General features: G+C 38.8%; 1 protein-coding gene across 11 annotated transcripts in view; it reads left to right on the forward strand.

The window, feature by feature from the left end:
• Positions 1-18521, forward strand: part of PIEZO2 (piezo type mechanosensitive ion channel component 2) — a 321861-nt gene that overhangs the window by 275161 nt on the left and 28179 nt on the right. For 8 of the 11 annotated variants that reach the window (XM_074576625.1, XM_074576624.1, XM_074576616.1 and 5 more), the window contains 6 exons: positions 2129-2232; positions 4444-4542; positions 6951-7062; positions 8809-8874; positions 12196-12362; positions 16137-16312. In XM_074576625.1, coding sequence (XP_074432726.1) covers positions 2129-2232; positions 4444-4542; positions 6951-7062; positions 8809-8874; positions 12196-12362; positions 16137-16312 — 724 coding nt within the window. The remainder of the gene's footprint in view (positions 1-2128; positions 2233-4443; positions 4543-6950; positions 7063-8808; positions 8875-12195; positions 12363-16136; positions 16313-18521) is intronic. The other 3 variants (XM_074576622.1, XM_074576623.1, XM_074576627.1) reach the window with 1 other exon arrangement.

An 18521-nucleotide genomic window follows, 5' to 3' on the forward strand; every position in this document is an offset into this window, starting at 1 on the left:
GAATTACCACACAGTCATGAATTGGAGTCTGAGTAGAACAGATGGGAAACATCAGTGAGGGTTTCCTCATTGGCGCTCACTCACGCTCTCCCTTGCTGGGAGGAATGGTACTCCTATGCTTGTGGATTACTTATGGAGCCCCACAAAGATCAGGAGGAGTTAGGGCCACATGCTTTGAGGTCCTCAGCTTCTTCTGGGGCACAGAGTTGTGTCTGATGTCGTGTGAAAGGTGGTGCTTGCAGCTGTCCTGGGGCGCCATTTTCCTCTGGGCACAAGCAGATGATGAGATTATGCTGCCTTCTCCTGCATGGCTCCCCTTCTGCCTCCTCCCACAGGAGGCATCTCATCACACAAGGAAAGTTTGCAAGTCCCTTTTTTCAGTAGGAGTAAGTCATGTTTTGCAGTAGGAGAGGGGTCTCCCAAGTCCAGTCTGGCCATGAAGTATTTTACTAGTAAAATTTGCTCTCTTTAGTAATCCCTGTAGGTGACTAATACACTTCTTATTCCATTTTGATGTGTGCAAGAATGCATTATTGCTATTCAATCATACCTCCCTCTTTAGTTGTAAAAGAGACGTAACTGTTACATTATAGTGTCCCCTCAGATACGCTTTAACCTAAACATTTTGGAGGGAGATCATTGTAGATTTTTTTCTCTGCCAGCTCAGGCATTCCGAGTCTGACCAGGTGCTACTCTGAGCCTTTAAGGAACTGCACTGCAGTAGAGGTTTCCCCTAGATGTCAGACCTTATCCTGCTGATCTTCTGTCTGGATGATTCCTGTTGCTGATTACAACATACTCTTTTATGAAAGAGAACTGCAGACTACTGGCTCTTAAGATACATTCATCTCTTTAATGCATTTTAAACAGCCATTCTTAGAAGGCCCTATACCAAATAATTAATTTGCTTGATCCAAGAAATTTCCAAACCTTCTTTTCGCCTCAGTTCAGCAGTTGGAACTGCTGAGGTGGACTCTCTGTCCCTCTGCAGGGCATTCATTGATGTTAAAAGTCATAACTAGGCACACGAGGCACAAAATTCCCTCTCTGATGGACTTTTTAAATGCTGAAGTTAAGATCCAATAGAGTTCTGGCAAATTTCAGTGTGCTTAACCTGAGGTTTCTACGGTAGTTATGTCTGGTCATCTGTGCACAGGGGATATGTGTAGAATTCAAGGTATGATTGAATTAAAGCAATTGTTACTTTTCCAGAAACCTATAATGAGGGTTAAATATAATTTTCAATATAAATATGTATTGCTCCATGTATCCAGATTGTGTGATATTTCATCTAAGTAACTGTTCCTTTAAATATTTCAGCTTAAATGTGGAAATTATTTACCAGTTTTCACTGCTGACTGTAATGCTGTGATTTTGATTTTTCTCTTGCTCATGACCTTATTTTTATTTCTTTTGTTTCCCTTGTTTGTTCATGTAGGCCTGTTACCATCTGAGAAATAAAAACATTGCTTCTGTTCAAGGATATAAGGCCTAGCTTATTCACTATGCATCTTTACTGTATCAAGGTTTCAGAATCTTTCTGAATCCATGGGCAAAAAATTGAAACTCATTTGCAATGACATTAATAGAATCCAAGTGATTTGTTTTAAACAAACCAAGGTTTTCCATTATCTTATCAAGGCTTAAATGTTCGAAGAAAGCATTAACTAATACCATCTCATTCCATAGTTTAAAGGATGCCTCAGCATTTTAAAGAGAAGTTCTGTATTTTTTGTCCAGTGGTACTGTTCATGTAAATTCTTTTACTTACCTGCTGGGCTTTTTTTACTTCCTCAAATAACCATCGGTTCCCAATTAATTTAGACTTAACTGCCTTTTTTTTTTCTAAAAAACGTAACCTAGTAACTAGATATACTTCAAGCTTTTTCTTTACATTTTCTTCTCATGATGATGTTTTCCTTTGTTCTTGTATAATTCTCATTCATGCCCAAAGTATCGCAGACTAACATCAAATAAATTGCCTGAGACCTTTTCATCTCTTGCTTCTTCTCTATTTTCACCTCTTCTGGTTATGAATTTTTAAATGACTGGCTGGCTGTTCGTAGGTCTTGGGGCAACTGAGAATAGAACTTTTCAGAAAAATAAGAAAATATTTTGTTTCACTTAGTGGTCAGAAGTGGAAATTATTATTTGTTTGAGACGGATAGCGAAGAGGAAGAGGAAGAGGAGAAAAAAGAAGAGGAAGAGCCTCGAAAAAAATCTGCATTTCAGGTACTTTATGGTAATTTACTTTCACCTGGAAAAACATGTTAGCTTCTCATAACACAGGCACATATGTTAAAGCAGCCAGTACATTTAAGGTAGACCTGAAAAGTATTTGAAATGAATTTTTTTTGCCAATTTAAAATGCAAGCTTGCCTTTTTTAAGTATCGCCAAATTCCTACAGGAACTATAGTGAAATCATGCCTTCATTCAGTTATTCCTGTGGAATACAAAAATAAAAAACCACAAAGATTAAGAATCTGAGCTTTATTTTTTCTGCATTACAATAAAGATAAGTGACGAAGCTGACTTGCCTCTGGCACTGCTGTGCAATGCTTCAGTGGTTTTCTGGTTTTGAGTAGCTATTATCATTCCATGAAGAAATGATCCCAAAAATAAGTGACGTTTCATGGAGAAGAACAAATACTTTTTTTAAAAAAAAATTATTTTTATTATTAATCCTAGCAGACCAGAGAAACATATCCTTGGGTTAAAAGAGCTTAACATTTGTGGGTGCCCCATCCCTGGAAGTGTTCAAGCCAGGCTGGATGGGGCTTTGAGCAGCCTGGTCTAGTGGGAGGTGTCCCTGCCAAGGGCAGGGGGTTGGAGCTAGGTGATCTTTAAGGTCCCTTCCAACCCAAACTATTCTATGATTCTATGATTTAAAATTACAAAAGGAGACCACATCACTTTCTCGCCTTTCTTTTTCAGGATAATGTTAATCAATATGTTTGCATTCTAAGTGACAGACTGTGTTGAATTAAGAGTATACTGTAGTGTTACAAAGATAGCTGAAGTTTCCTAACTGGGTTCCTACATATAGACTGGTTGATCTTAGACGGTACCAGGTATTGGATCCACTGGCTTCAGTGAAGAGCTTGGGTGAAGAAGGTAGTGATATCCTCATGCATATATGATTTCTTTAATCTTCATAAGATTAAATTTTTACTTGTTGAAGAATTTTCAGAAATACCACAGAACTTTTTTGGGTCTGTAACTTTTAAAGCCTAAGCAAATGGTTAGCTTTTCGCAGATGAGTATTCCCATCCAGCGGCAAGCTCATGTGACTACAAAAATGGTGTATTACTGAAAGCCCAGCCCAAACAAGAGCAAGAAACTGCCTCCATGCTCTTCTATTCCTTATGCCGGTAGCTTTCAAACAAAGCTTCCCAGATGACATTACTGAATTACAAGGCAAAGTATTTTATTTAATTCATTGATACAATGTGCCTTTAGCTTATATACTTACATTGTATTACCAACTGAGTATATTTGTTAAACTGCCTGCATGGTAATGACATGGAAAGATTTTTTTCCTGACCTTAAAAAAGGCAAAACAAATCTGGATGAAAAACAATGTGATAAATAAGTTTTATTTTCTACTATTTACACAAATTTTTTGTATTTTTTGCATTTAACTCACCATCGACCGTGAAAATGGCTCCTGAATTTCTAGCTCATTTTTGTTTCTGGTTTTCATGCAGGTATAGAGAAAAGTTTGCATTCTTGTTTCTGCTGATTTTTTAAAAAATTGGTGAAAACCTTTTGTTCAGATGTGCTGGTGCCAAGCACTGAGATTTTAAAGAGTGCCAAACTTGAGGCCAGAAGCTAATAAGATTCTTCATTTACTCTGAGTTTCGAGTTTTTTGTTTGTTTGGTCTTATTTTTTAAAGCTCAGTCCTGAAACTATTAATCTGAGGATGGAGGATCTGGTCTTTATTTCAAAATTCTGTTCAGACGTTCTGCAAAGGTGGCCAGTTCTGCAATATGTGCAACATGACGATGTTGCTTTATGTAGGAGGGATTTGTATAGAACAGAAAATTGGTTTTGCTTATGAAAAGCTTGTTCATCATTTGGTCGTCATACCTTATTCGCGTTCCATCACCATGCACATGGTCTTAATAAAAATACTAGCAAAGTGAACTTGTTTGTTGCAGAGCCTGCTAAAGAACTATTTTAAATTGTTGATTTTTTTGTTTTAGTGTAAATTGTGTGCAATAGCCACTTCAAGGGTTCACTTGGAGATTGTATTTATTAGAGAATGCAGGTAGTTAAGAATCATCTTATTGAAATTTTATTCTGAACATCACAAATGATCTTTATCATACTGGAGTCTATGAATGTAAATTAATAATCTAGGTACAATCATTCAGTATATACTTTTTATTAATATTTTCTTGTTTTCTACTAATTGCTCTTGCCTTGTCCTTCTTTATAGAGAGCTATTGGGAAATTTGCTTCAGCCATTTTAGCCTTGCCAAAGTCTGTCATTAAACTACCCAAAACTATTCTTCAGTATTTAATCAAAGCAGCAAAGGTACTTGAGATCTTGCGAGTGCTCAGTATGTGACCCATCCCGCAGTTCCTGGTGTAATGTATACCTCTGTCCTTGTCTGCATTTTTCCTCTTATATGAATGACTAAAAAGAATAATGACAGCCAAAGCTTCGTTCCTAGTAAATGCAATACATTTCATACTTTGGGAGTGGTCAAGCCACAAGAAAAGTAGTCTATCTTTTTTGAAGTGCAACCCTGGAGAGAAAATGCAGACCCAAATTCTCATTTTCTTCTGATACTGCTGTACAAGATGGTCACATCGAGTTGCATGTATCTTGTGGACACCGTGGTAATTGATCTCAGAAAGCTGGTAAAAGATTTGTGAAACACACATTCTGCTCCAAACCCCCTTTTAGCTCTCTAAATTTCTGGCCTTAATCATTGGGAAAAAAAATCTGTGCATCTTCTTTCTTGTCCTCCTTGGATTCATTTAGCATTTCTTACCTTTGAGCACTGGGTATCATTTTACACTCCATATATGTAACATGATATTTGTAAGGCGTGACCATTACAGATTGAGCATACCAGCTCCAGAGCCTAAAAGATACTGCATTTAAAGTTTGTCCAGCAGTAAAAATCTAAAGTAATACATATGTAATATACCCATTCAGCTCTTAGAATATCTACTGCTTAGCGTAAGTAGTTATATTAAATTTATTAATCAAATGCCCTTTCCAAGTCTGCCTTTGACCTCTAATAAAGTATTCACGCTGTGAGTGTGGCTAGCATACAGTTTCTCAGCTAACTGTTCAATAGCAGATGTTGACAGTTTTTGACTTTCAGTAAGTAATAAGGTACTAGTTCACTTAAGTATCCCATTCCCCCAGACCACCTTCATTAGAAAACACCTATTACAAAGCAAAGCGAAACCAGTGCCTCTGATCCCACACATTTTCTCACATGGTGCTTGTTTTGAACAAGTCAGACGTATAAAAATAAATGTACAGACCTCGAGAGATGTGGAAGAGGACCTTCTTATCAACAGTACCAAAATAATTTCCTCTTCATTGTTGTATACATTCACAAAACAGAACAAAGTATTCTTCCCTTTTGAAGTCATTTAAAGTCAGTTTGAAAGTTTTAAAAAATTGCTTTTGACATTCCAAAGCAATTTGTGTATGCAAACTTTAAAAATATAAAAAAAAAAAATAAATAGAAGTTTCACCATTCTGTCCTGTGAGGGGCAGTTCCAGCTTCACTGAGATACACGTGTGTTTTTATCATTGCATGTTTGTCTTGTGAATTAATAGAGCTCTGTTGTTACTGTGCTTTCTTTTCAACTTCGTGTGTGCTTCCCTGCCCTGTCTCTGTTAGCAGCCTGTGTTGCTTAGAAATAGGTGACGGTGCAGTGTCACCTGAAGATGATTATCATTTTTCAATGAAAACCATAAAAGGAACAAAAGAACATCTTTCATCCTAAAGAGCTGTGGAGAAGATACGGTTACTTTAGTTTCTGCTATTGACATTTTATGTTGTATAGGGAAAAAAGATATGTTAGTGCCTTTTTCCTGTAACCTTCCTTCACAGCTTGAGCAGAACTATTCAAAAAGTTACTTCTGGGTAACTTTTTTTTACTTTTTTTATTCTACCGCTACAGCATTTATAAATATTTTGGGCCAATTCCTTGCTTCATGTAGTCATACAGGTCAACAGACTGTTGATCTGAGTGAGTGCTGTGAGCAGGATTTGGCCCCATAAAATCCCCTTGATATACAGGTAAGTATTACTGTTTTCATTTTACAACTGGGAAAACAGTAGCAGAATGATTCATAAGTGACTTATCTGAAGCAACAAAGGGAACCATTGTCAAAATCAGGATAAAATCTGAGGAATTCCTGACTGCCGGGTTTGGGACTGTGCATAGATAGCAAATCTGTAAATGTTCCACTGGGATTTGCAGAGGGGAAAAAAATACCTAAGATATGGAAAATGTATGAGCACGAATACCTGTACTGAGAGATCACTATGTCTTTTGATGTTTTCGTTAGTTGATTTGCAGCACTTTAAGAGAAAGTTTCCATTACTCTGCATCTTGCCTGTAAAATGATAAAGTAGAAATGAAGAATTAAATAGAGAGATTCAGGTGAAGTTGCCCGTATGCACAATGGGGTATTAACTCCCAAAGTTCAGAGCATGAATTTTTGTGGGTTCTAATGAAACTTGGTTCACCCACAAGTGTTTTCACATTTGGTTGTATGCTCGCAAAAAATAGCGCATGAAAACTCAGCAGATCTGCGGGGGAGGTGTTTGATTTGGGATTCAAAATATTTCCTTACCCCTGCAGATCTGAATGTGTTTACTCAAACTATATAGTCCTGCTTGTGGCTTATTCTATGGCTTACTCTCTAAACATGAAGAACCTTGAAATAAATGAGTTTGTTCCTTCCAGTTTGTTTATCAGGCCTGGATTACTGACCCTAAAACAGCACTACGACAGAGGCGCAAAGAGAAGAAAAGTTTTGGCAAAGAGGAGAAGCGAAGACGAAAAGGATCTGGGGATGGTAGGTAGACTTCTGTATTTTAAAAAAATGTACTGTTAGCTAGCCTGCCTGTTGTTCCTGGTAGCGAAAGGCAGCTGAGTTTTAGAGGGCAAGCGCTCTTAGTTCTGTCTAGGAACTGGAAAAGTGAGTTTGCCTTTGGCTGGCTGTCTCTCCCTGCCCCAGCCCATGACAAGGCCAGCCATAACTATGGCCTTTTGTTCTACACAATGCACGTTGGGGGAGATAAAGAAGAGAGGATATATGTGTTTTCCATGGAGTTGCAAGACACATGCCCAGAACTTTTGCCAAATAGGAAGACTCAACGCATTGCAGAAAATGTCAGCTATATGAAAACATTTGTGGAAGCAGAGTACTTGCAAGCGAAAGCCATAACCCTGTAAAGGCGTAACTTTATAAAGCCAATAACCTGGTAGTTAACAGCATTTCTGCAGAGTATGGGTGTGTAAATGCCAGGTGTTTGGCCAGAATTAGGCAGAGCGAGGACATTACCCTTTCACTCCCCCACCTCATAAAAAGGTTTGTCTTACTCTCCAGGTTTTTCTAGGGTTGCTCAAAGTCTCTCATTTTGATGATAAATTCATGTGTATTCCCAGGGAAGGTTTTGCATGTGACAGACTTACATTTTGTGTTGAAGAACTATTTCATGAGGAAGTTCCTGAAGAGCTGTAGTTCGAGTGCAACTGTAAGAAAAATTCAATGAAATAGCCAGAAAATTATTTCTTTTTGCCTGATTTCCTATATTGTTCCCTAAAGAAGTTTGAGTTGATACATGGGGAAGAATATATCAAGAACTGTTTTTCACTTTGCGTGCTGTACTCACTGAGGAACCCAAATATCCATGAACCCCTAAATTCACGGTGAATTCAGCAGGTAGCAAAAGGAAAACATACAAATGTTAATAGGGTTTTACTGGCACTGTAAAATCATTCATGCTTCTGAAAAAAATCAGTGTATTAAGTGGTTCATATCTCTTCATCTTTTGCTCCTTTTTTAAACAAGAAAAGAAAAGAGAAATTCAGAAATAGAAATTTTCTGATCGGTATGGATGGGGGGGGGACGACCCATTCAGGCTGAATCAGCTGGGCTTTTCCTCCATTTGGCATCTTCACCTGTAGAAAAGGGGTTGCTTTGTAATTTGACTGCTGCCACTGAAGGTGCAGCTGCAGTTATTGGATATTAGATAGAAGGAGAATCATTTGTCTGCCCTTCAGTTCTGCCTGCGACTCTACATCACTCTTCTGCTGCAGGCCGAAATCAAAGCACGTGGTAGTTTCAAACCAACTCTGCTGCTTCGTTTCAACCCAAAGGTCCCACTCAGTTCATTTGGGTTTGCTGGGTCAGAGGCAGGAGCATATCAGAGCACTGATCAGGTTGCCCTTTGCAGAAGCTGAAGAAAGGAGCTCAAGTGTGAGTCAGTGAAAGGTGAGGCTGCTGAGGGTGGAAGTGCGGTGACTGAGAAATTGTCTGGTTGTGTTGAGCAAGAAATGGTCTTGCTCAACAACCTATCTAGTAAGAAAAGGCCACTGCAAATTACAAGAGAGGAGTGGTCATCCATGAACATCTCCGCTGACAGGGTTGTCCCCTCACTTGAGTCCTTTAGGAATGGAAATGCGCTTTCTGTTATAGTGGTAGGCGAGGAACCAGTCACTACTGCTTAGTAACTGTAGCGTTTTCTAGCTTTAAAGGCATTTACACCCATACTTCTGTAGGTGTAACACTCACTGTTTTGCTCCTCGTTCTCAATAGGTGGCACAGATGCGGACTGTGAAGACAGTGAAGAGGAACCTGTCAAGAAGAAATCTGATGGACCAGGTATGAAGGCAGAAGGAAGGTTTCTCTGCTGTTACAATGCAGTTGTGACTGGTGGTGTAAGCAGCATGTCCCAGAGAGAGCCTTGCAGGGATCCCAGACTTGTGTAAAAGCCACAAAATCCACTCTGACCTGGGCAGTGAGAACTTCCTAACTACTTTCAGGTTTTCAATTGCCAGATTTACAAGCATGGGAACTTCTACTCCTGGACTATTAGCTACTGCACTCATTCTCTACACACTTTAGTAAATACATCTGCAGCTCAGACTTGATCACTTGCTGTATATTTTACTTGTAGAACAGCTTACACCTGAGCTTGGCTTCCAGTCCTGATTGTGCACAGCCCTGTGTTAAAATCTCCATTGATTTTCAATGTCTGAGATGATATTATTAGCACACAGACGTTGTGTTTTTTCAGTGTGTTTCAGTACGGTTGATACAATGCTTTTGTCCAGTACTCAGACATTCAGCAAGGTGCAATACCCTCCCCTGAAAAAATGGGGGTTTTCCTGATCTCACCCATTCTCATTCATAATCAGAGTTCAGGATGCTCTGCACAACAGAAGAAGTGCCAGCCATTTGCAAGGTCTTGCCCATATTGAAAGCTTTCCTCCAAAGAAGCTAATAGATCAAAAAGCTACGCTTGACTCTTTGTTTCTAACTGGAGTAAAAGAAGAAAACAGACTCTCCTCTTGAGTAAGTCTTCGAGATGGCTTACCTTAGCGAGACTTTTGTCTTCAATAGCTATTTTTCTGTCTATTTAAGATTGGTTCCCACAGTTCCAGTTAGAATTGGATCCCTGAGTAAGCCACAAGGTAGGTGTTACAAGGATGTGGGAGATGTCATTTCTTTCTCCCAGGAGGACCGGTCTTAAATAAGCGAGCTGCATTGCTATCAGGGTTTTCTGGTGGGGTCGGGGGGGGGGAGCTTTTTTATGTGTTACTTATTGGTGGTGCAGTTACCTGTGTTAAAACACTGAAGTCAATCACTCAAACTTATCTCTGAGGAATTATTGTTGGTACTACATAGGAGTTAGGGAAACAGAAGGAGGTTTATAATTAATTTTTATTGGAAGTAGTCAATTTAAGGTGCTTTATATTTTCGTTGAAATACTTTGACCATTCCTAGGTAAAATTTGTTAAAGAAGATGGTTGGAAAAATTAGATTGTAATTGTTTATCAGGCATTAGTATCATTGTTAACCTCAGATCAAATCCTGTCTCACTCTCAGGCAGAGAGAATCCTTCTCCGCATTTGACCCTTTAATTTAAAATAACAGTCTCTGCGGAAAATAAATATTTGTTTCCCTTTTTGAAGATGTTTAGATGCGATCGATCCCCAAAAGATTATTTTTAAAAAGTTTTGGAGAACAGCAGACCTGCCAGAACAGCTGCAACATCATTAAAAATGTATAATGAATCACCTCCATCCCAGAGAGAAAAATGACCTTTTAGATTAGACTGGAAGTGCTTGGCAAAGCACTGTGGTGAGACTATGGCATGCCAGTGGTGGTCAATAATAAAGATAATTTTAACTTGAGAGCTGCGATTCTCCTGAAGTCAGTAGGAGAAATTATATATTGGAGAGGAAGATTGTGGGTTAAAAAGGAACATTTATATGTTGTATATTTTTGTGTGTGAGTGCTATGTTTTCTTTTAACCTGTTCATAGTATTATCTGGCATTCAAAGGACATGAATGCTCCTTGAAGTAGAAACAGCCTTACATTTAATTTCCAATGGCAAGATTTCCTTAGCTTCGAGACCTTCATGTTGAAATATGAGTGAATAAAATTTAAGTAGATACATCATAAAATGTCTCCAATTCTAAATGACATCATAGAAAAAAAAATGGAAAAAAAGGGAAAAATATTACCGAAGTAGTTATATGACCAAGCGAAGGGGACTAAATGCTCTTATGTTCAGCGATACCAGACCAGTTCCATGGCATTGCTCAGGTAAATGGTACGTACTGCCATTTCAGCATCCACTTTACAGGAATGTGCCACTGATGGGTTCTTTCCTTAGTTGCTCTCCACACGTATGTGCATACAACCCTGCCTGCACACCCAGAGATGTGTGCATGTTCCTCCATAAGAAATCTTTTGCTTTATTATACCTTCACCTTTGCATTCTTTGTAAGGAGCAAATGTGCACTCCACAAAGTTTTGCATGCCATCTTGTGGTACAGCTAAGAAGTGAGGTTGTGGAAAACATCATGCTTTAGCACAGACGTTGGCTCTTTAGTATCTACTTCAAACATTTTGTCCCTGCATGGCAAATTATTGACAGTTTTTAATTATTTTTTGGGCTGGTTACTCTAAAATTGGTCTTTATAACTAGGGCTCTGGGATTTGCAACCTAGCAGGGACAACTAGCTCTGGAACTGCCTAGTTGGAAAGAAATTTTTTAGTATTTGTGCAACGCTATATAAGAACTGTAGTGTGGTGTGTATGTTTGTGAGTGGAAGAAAAATAAGCTGCAAGTGCTGCATTTTGGGTGAAACATGCAGTTACGGATGCTAACGGAACTACTGAAATGAGACATTAATTTGAGACAGCTGTGTTGAGCAAAATAAAGCTACTATTGTTAGTATAAACCCATAAGCCCTACTCATGGGAAAGTGTACTGTTTTGGCAAAATGGTGCAAGAGTAATGTTTTATAGATGATTTATGTGATTGCTCCTGGTTAGGCTAGTTGATCTGAGATCACTGATGACACAGTGCAGCCTAATTAAAAAAAGAGAGGCTTTGGAAACAGTAGATACAGAGAGGTGTGTCTAGGTGGTTGGAAAACTGGGAGAGATTCAGAGACTGTTTAGGCAGGTTATGCTTTTAAAACTCAGCTGAGCAAGGTTCAAGCACAGAAGGCAAACCCTGTGCAGAGAGAAATGCGTGCAGGTAAATCAACAGGTAAGGGGTTGAGTTCAACACGCTGGCTGAGCGGCTGTTGAGATCACAGGAGCTGGGGATGTTGAATAGCTCTCAGGAGATGCCCAGATCTTCAGGTTTCATTTTGCAGACCTATGCATACACCTCCTCTCTAAAATCAGGGACTGCTTATATGACTAGCAATTGCAGGACCAGGGAGTTACAGGGTGGAAAAGGGATTCCAGATGATAAGCCTTAGACATAACAGGCAGGAAAATGGCACAGACAGCCAAAAGGCCTCCAGCCATCTTCAGAGATTCCTTACTATGACAGGGTCTTGCAGCCTGGATTATTATTATTATTCGACAATAAAGGAAAAATGAATGTAACTCCAAGCAGAAATACAGTGAAAGATATTTGTGTTCATTAATTCTCTGTTGCTTTTTCTCTCCCTTAGATAACATCATCAAGAGGATATTTAATATCTTGAAGTTCACTTGGGTCCTTTTCCTGGCAACACTGGACAGTTTTACAGCTTGGCTTAATTCCATCTCAAGAGAACACATCGATATCTCCACTGTGCTAAGAATTGAGCGCTGTATGCTGACCAGGGAGATTAAGAAGGTAACGCCTTTGGTCTTTTTTGTCTGCTAATGCCATTTCCAGTTCAGTGAAAAATGAATGGTTGTCTTTTCAGATCACTGTGTTAAGGAGAAAAATTATAAAATTCTCACTTACACGTGCATTTTAAAAATAGATCTGGATTCTTTTTCTGCTTGCTGGTTTATAAATATATAAACAAGAAACTTGATTTATTATCTGGACACAAACCAAATTATTGGAAAAATAATTCTTTGAGAGGTTGATATAAGGATTTGGCTGAAACACTCCTTGATAAAGTGTGATTTTGAGGGAATAGGATAGATTCAAGTAGAGAGGAGAAGGCATGGCATTTCAAACAGCTCAAAAACTACCTCAGTCTGCATATTTCAGTATTTTTGTGGACCAACTGGCCTTGGAAATGACTGACAACATACAGTCATAATTTTCTTCACTTGCAGTAAAGCTATGTGGTCCTCCATGAACTAGTTATATCTTAGTACAACCCATTATTATCGAAGATTAATGTTGATAGAGTAGCTAGAAATGTATGTGGATCTTCAAAATGCAAGTAGGTGATATCTTGAGGTTGGATAAAGCTCTCATTTTAAGCACAGGTATTTTTACATATCTGACCAGCTGCCCAACTATTTCTGGAAACCTGGCATAGAAGCCTCATTTTTAGTTCTTTCCAGTTTTTGTTAAAAGCTGCAGCTGTCTCAGAGATGAAGAGGTCGAAAAGGTCAACAACACATTAGTATTCTTGACCTCAGTGAAGCCCCATATTGCCCGGCCGCTGTCAACATCTGCTGGCACAATAAGGAGGCTGCCCACAACCCCAGGAGGTTCGAGAGGCAGGCTTTCCTGGTCGGAGGGAATCCGTACCCAGTCTGGCCAGGAGGCACTGAGCACAAAGAGAGGGCTGCTTCGGTGTTAATGGTCAGTTACTGTTGTTTTCCCCAAGGTATCCTTTAGCTCCAGTCTTTTAATGGAGGATAAGTACAAGAGATAAATGTAGTTTGCTACGTGCTTTCATGACTGCTTAACTTCTTTCAAGGTCTCTCAGGATCACTCCTGAAGCCATGTTTAAGGATTGGTGTTACCTTCTCTTCCCTGGCACAGTTTCACCCATTGGTTGCTGCAGAGCTCTTGGGTGAGCACCTTCCACTCAGTGCTCAGTTTATTGTTTTGTTCTAAGACTTTTCCTTTATAAAATAATTACTCCAGTTATTCCATGGGATTCAAGTTATTCCATTGGGAACACTGGTGATTTTTTCTTCAGCAAAGAGGGATGCAAAAGAATCAGTCTTTTCTTGTCCTGTTGCCATAACTCCCTTACACGCTTTATTACTTGATCACCTGTTGATACCCTGGATTTCTGGCAGCTGATTCTTATGATACTCTTGAAAATGTTTTTCGTTATCAGATATTTTTTTTTATGTTAGCATGTTATTCCTCAGCATCTGATCTCTTTTGGTTTAATTTGATGAAGTTTTGAATTTAACTCTAGAAAGTTCATTCTTGTTTGGTTTTCCTCATGACTTTTGCTTCTTGAAGGATGTCTTCTTGTTTTTTCCTCCTGCTCTTTTCCATTCTGGTGACTTGTGTGCGTGCAGGCTCTTTCATGACATTCACTTATTCTACATGAGTACATTTGAAAATTAACTGGAGTTATTGTACTGATGGAGCTGTTATTCTGATGGCACCTTCTGTAATCTTCCTCAATATTTAACAGGCACTAGTGCACTCCTGCTTTGATGGTCAAAAATCAAGCCTTCATACTATTTCAATATTAATTGGTTCAAGTCCAACCACAGAGACTCTGTGATAATCCGGGCACAGTGAATTTACTGGATTTGTTAGACTTTATGTTTTTTGACACATACCACTTCTTTCTCAAGCTATCTTCCATTCCATCCTTCCTGTAAAATTGTTACTGTGATAGTACAGCATTGTGGTGACACTACTTTTTGCCCCAGATCTCAGAAGTGCCTGCTGTTTCAGCATCCTCACTGAAAATTACATGATTCTTTCTCAATGCCCTTGGTTTTTTAGAGTTTTAACATTTATGCAGAATCCCTGCTAACTGCCTTTTTATGGCCATTACTTATTTGGGACCTTATTTTGATCATTCTTTGCTGCTTCTCACCTCAACTTTATTGAATCTTTTCTATCCTTTGTTCCTAATAGATTTATTTATTTGTTTATTTCCATTTCATGTTGTCAGCAGCCTGATGCTATTTTGATTACAGTAGATCCCATATGTCCTTGTATAGGCTGGTATATCCTGCTTCAGTCCTAAATCTTTTGGTACTAGGGGCCCTTCAAAGAATTTCCCCCCCGTCAATAGCTTTAAACTTCAGGTTTTTTTCTAAAATCTGTCTCTCCTTTTCTGTGTAATATTAGTACCCATCAACATCAGAATCATTAATTCCCCCATACCATCCCCAAGTCTCTGTATCAGACCCATGCCTGTCGTTGCTTCCCAAGAAAGAAGGCTCTCACTGGAGGCATCATGGTGACATGCTTCTTTGTCTGATGTAGAGTCGGGGACAGTTAACCTGATGTATGAAGTTCCTTTGGTCTCTCTTCCAGCTACAGAAAAACCTGAAATTGAGTCCTCCATCAGCTGGGGGGCACTTTTTCTGTCACAGCTCTTGTCCTTTATCCCAGGCCTGCAGTCGAACTAGAATGTATCGTGTGCCGTAATTTCAGAGGCAGGCTGTCATAATGGCACAAACATTTATTACTGCAGAAGGAACACAGCTTATACACAAACAAGCCCGATTAAAAACCCAAGTTTCAGATTTTGTTCTTAAGATATTTTTTTCTGACAAACTTCAGATTTTGAAAATTTTAGGTTTGGGACAATGTAGAGGACCGGAGTTGAATTACTAGTAACTAGCAATATTAGTAAAAGGAACAGAGGCAATATTTTAGACTACTTTTATTATTTTACCTGGAAAAAGTCCTTCCATAAGGCTTCATTATAAGTCAGAAAAATTACTGTTCAAGAATAGCAATCTCCTCTCTCAGTGTATCTTCTGAAGTCAATGCAACTGCTAGTGGAATGAGTTGGATGTGTTTCTGCCTAAGAACAGGCTATAAAATTCTCAGTTTTATTCTTATGACACTCTTTCAGAATTCTGATTGCAATATCATAGCCAGAAAGACTTGATTCTGCGCCCAGATCTGGTCTGACAGTTAATAAAACCATCCTTTCATGAATTTGCTTGATCTTGAAGTCACAGAGAAAGAGTAAAGGTCTTCAGTGTCTTTTTCATGGTTTTCCATATTTCATGAATAAATTCTTATGTTGGGACACTAATGAAAATCTAGATTAGTCTGTACATTACCTGTCTCTTTTTTTTTTTTCTGTCTAAAAAACTGCTACTGATCGTTAATAAGATTTTTGATTGTTCTTAAGAGTCACTGAAGCTATCTAAAAGAGATATCTCAAAAGTTGCTGGAATACAGGTTGAGTCATGGTCCTAGCCCACACCTCATTTTCACACTGAACGATCTGCAGTCCACTCAACAGTTTTGTTGACTATATATAGCCTGAAACGGCTTGCATTGCTCCAGTTTTGCTCAAAACCCAACAGTTTCTGACATGGTAATTTAAGTCAGAGTCTGACTTGTACTCTGAAAAGGAACTAGTAGTGGGATGTTATTATTTACTAGGAAGATGTTTGCACAGTCCTTAATCTGTTCCTTGCCAAATGACAGAAGAAACCAGTTCCTTGAAGAATAAACCTCCACCCTGTCATGTACCTCTACCTCTACTGTCTTCCACAGGGAAACGTTCCAACACGGGAGAGCATCCATATGTATTACCAGAACCACATGATGAAGCTTTCTAAGGAGTCAGGACTGGACTCAATTGATAAAAATACCGGTCAAGCTTCTGGTTTGCAAGCATCTGAAAGAATGGATAGTTTAGATTCAGCAGCTTCTCGTGACAGTATCTCCAGGTACTGATTTAAGTTTATTGTGTGAAAGATAGGGGGATCATGCGGTAGATGTAATTTTAGGTAATGTCTAAGTACTGATGATCTTTCTAATCCATGTTGAATCCTCTTTTTGATTTATCCATGCCATTTTAATAGTGAAAATGCATTGTTCTATGTTACTGTTCCTTTATAGTGGTGGACTCGGTTGTTGGCTTAAATCCTTTTCCACTGCATGACTACCCCACTGCTTTCTGTTCCCCTAGAATTAGGAGTCATTGACAGGGGTTCTGATCTTGTAAAAAGTAATGGAACATAAGAGCCTGCTTAGGATGCTTATGGGATACTGTTTTAGGAATTCATGAGTGGAGTTTGGGGAACAATCATTCATTGTGAATATTTTGTCTTTGTAAAATTAATTGTTTTGTGTTGCCCACAAATCAAGAAAGGCTTTGCATTGAGAGCGATTCTGGATTTGAGAGAACAAAATACCCCTCTCATACACACAGGGCAAATATCATCTGAAGAGCCTGATTTCCTGGTTGCCATGATTACAGTCCAGCAGAGCTACACAGTTTGTGGATCACATACCCATACTAGTTCAGGAAAACCACTTTCCTCATTCTTTTCTGAAGACAGATGCCTTCAAGTCCCTTGCCAAAGCTACAGCATGCTCCTGCTGCTCCATGCACACAGAGGCACACACATTCACTTCCTTCTCTTACAGAGGCAGCCTGTTCCCACCGTGTCCCTGATGTTCTTGACTTTTAAGAGACTGCAAAGATTGTCCAACACGAGGGGGAAGAGGGAGGGCTTTGGAAATCCAGCTGTTTCTTAATCCGTTGCATTCTGCTGTCTCCTGTTCTTCTTTGAAGTGTGGCAGTATAATATTTTGTTTGATGCTTCCAGCAAACTCGGTAGCTTCTGTGTACAGTAAATTATGCTTAGCTTTTACTAATGACATATGGGTAGACGTTAGGAGACTGAAAATAATGAAGGCTTGTCTTTCTTTCTGGTGTTATTGAAAAGCAAGTGTAAGAGAGTGCCTGTGAGTACTATGCTTCAACAAAATATTCACAAATTGCTCCCCAGGGTGAGCACTGGCCTTTGAGAGGTTCACTCCAGTAAAAACACCAAATCCGAGCAAATCTTTCTTGGTGGCTAGCTACCCAACTAAGCAACACCTTTGTGTTTTGTCTCAAAGTTTTACAGGAGTCAGATGACGTGAGAAAAATGTAAAGCCAAATTCTGTTACCAGCTCACTTGGAGCCACTTGGAGGCAGGGCAGAATTTAACTCCACAAAGTTCAGTCTCAGCTAAAGAAAGAATAGTAACATCAATCCTGCTTTCATTAAATAGTTTTTGGTGACACTGTTTACTATAGATAGAAGAAGTTATAATTATTATACAACCACGTTAACAAGAGCTTTAACTAGAAGCAAAGGGAAGCCAATTCCAAAATTAATTATAAAAAAGGTTATAAAAAATAAAGACAAATTTTGTAATTTTCATGTGTAAATTCTGCCTCTTCGATGAGGTGGTATCCAGTGTTGAGCTCCACTTACATCTTTTTTTGATGAATAACGACCCATTTGTCACTCTGCTTTGAGCATAGTTACACATTTAAAATCTCCTTTTAAACTCAGAAAACTCAGTTATTCTGTGGAGCTGCTTTGCAACAGAAAAAGTTAAGTCTTTCACATGTGTTATTGTCATCTCCATTTCCTCAGAAGATGTCACAGGACCTATCAACAAAGGAATAACAAAGGCAGTATTATGACTGATTTCTCTAATCTCGAGTTCTCTTTCTGGTAATGAACACTCAAATATTCTTGCACTGAGAGTATTTACAAATTGTGCACATCTGTTATAATAATAATGACCTGTAATTAGAGGAAGCAAAAATGAGTCTATTGATTGAATGATAATGCCATCTGCTTATTGGGCCACCCTTGCATGTCTCTTCCCGGGATTACAAAAGTGCTTATGAGCTTTTTTAGAAATGTGAAAAGTTTAAAACGTCATGTGAGTTTATTGAGTGATTTTTTTTAATTGCCCAAACAAGAGAAGGGGGCATTTTACATTTCAAAGTAATGATTTCCAGTAAATGTAAAAGCGACTAATTATATCTAAAGCGTCCCTGTGATCATGGATCTAGGATCACAATGGTAAACTTTTGGGAAGGGGCAGAGGGGTTCTAATGAGCATTCTGGTTATCCTTCTTTGGTTGCCC

Source organism: Larus michahellis, chromosome 2, assembly GCF_964199755.1.
Source record: "Larus michahellis chromosome 2, bLarMic1.1, whole genome shotgun sequence".
Lineage (NCBI taxonomy): Eukaryota > Metazoa > Chordata > Aves > Charadriiformes > Laridae > Larus > Larus michahellis.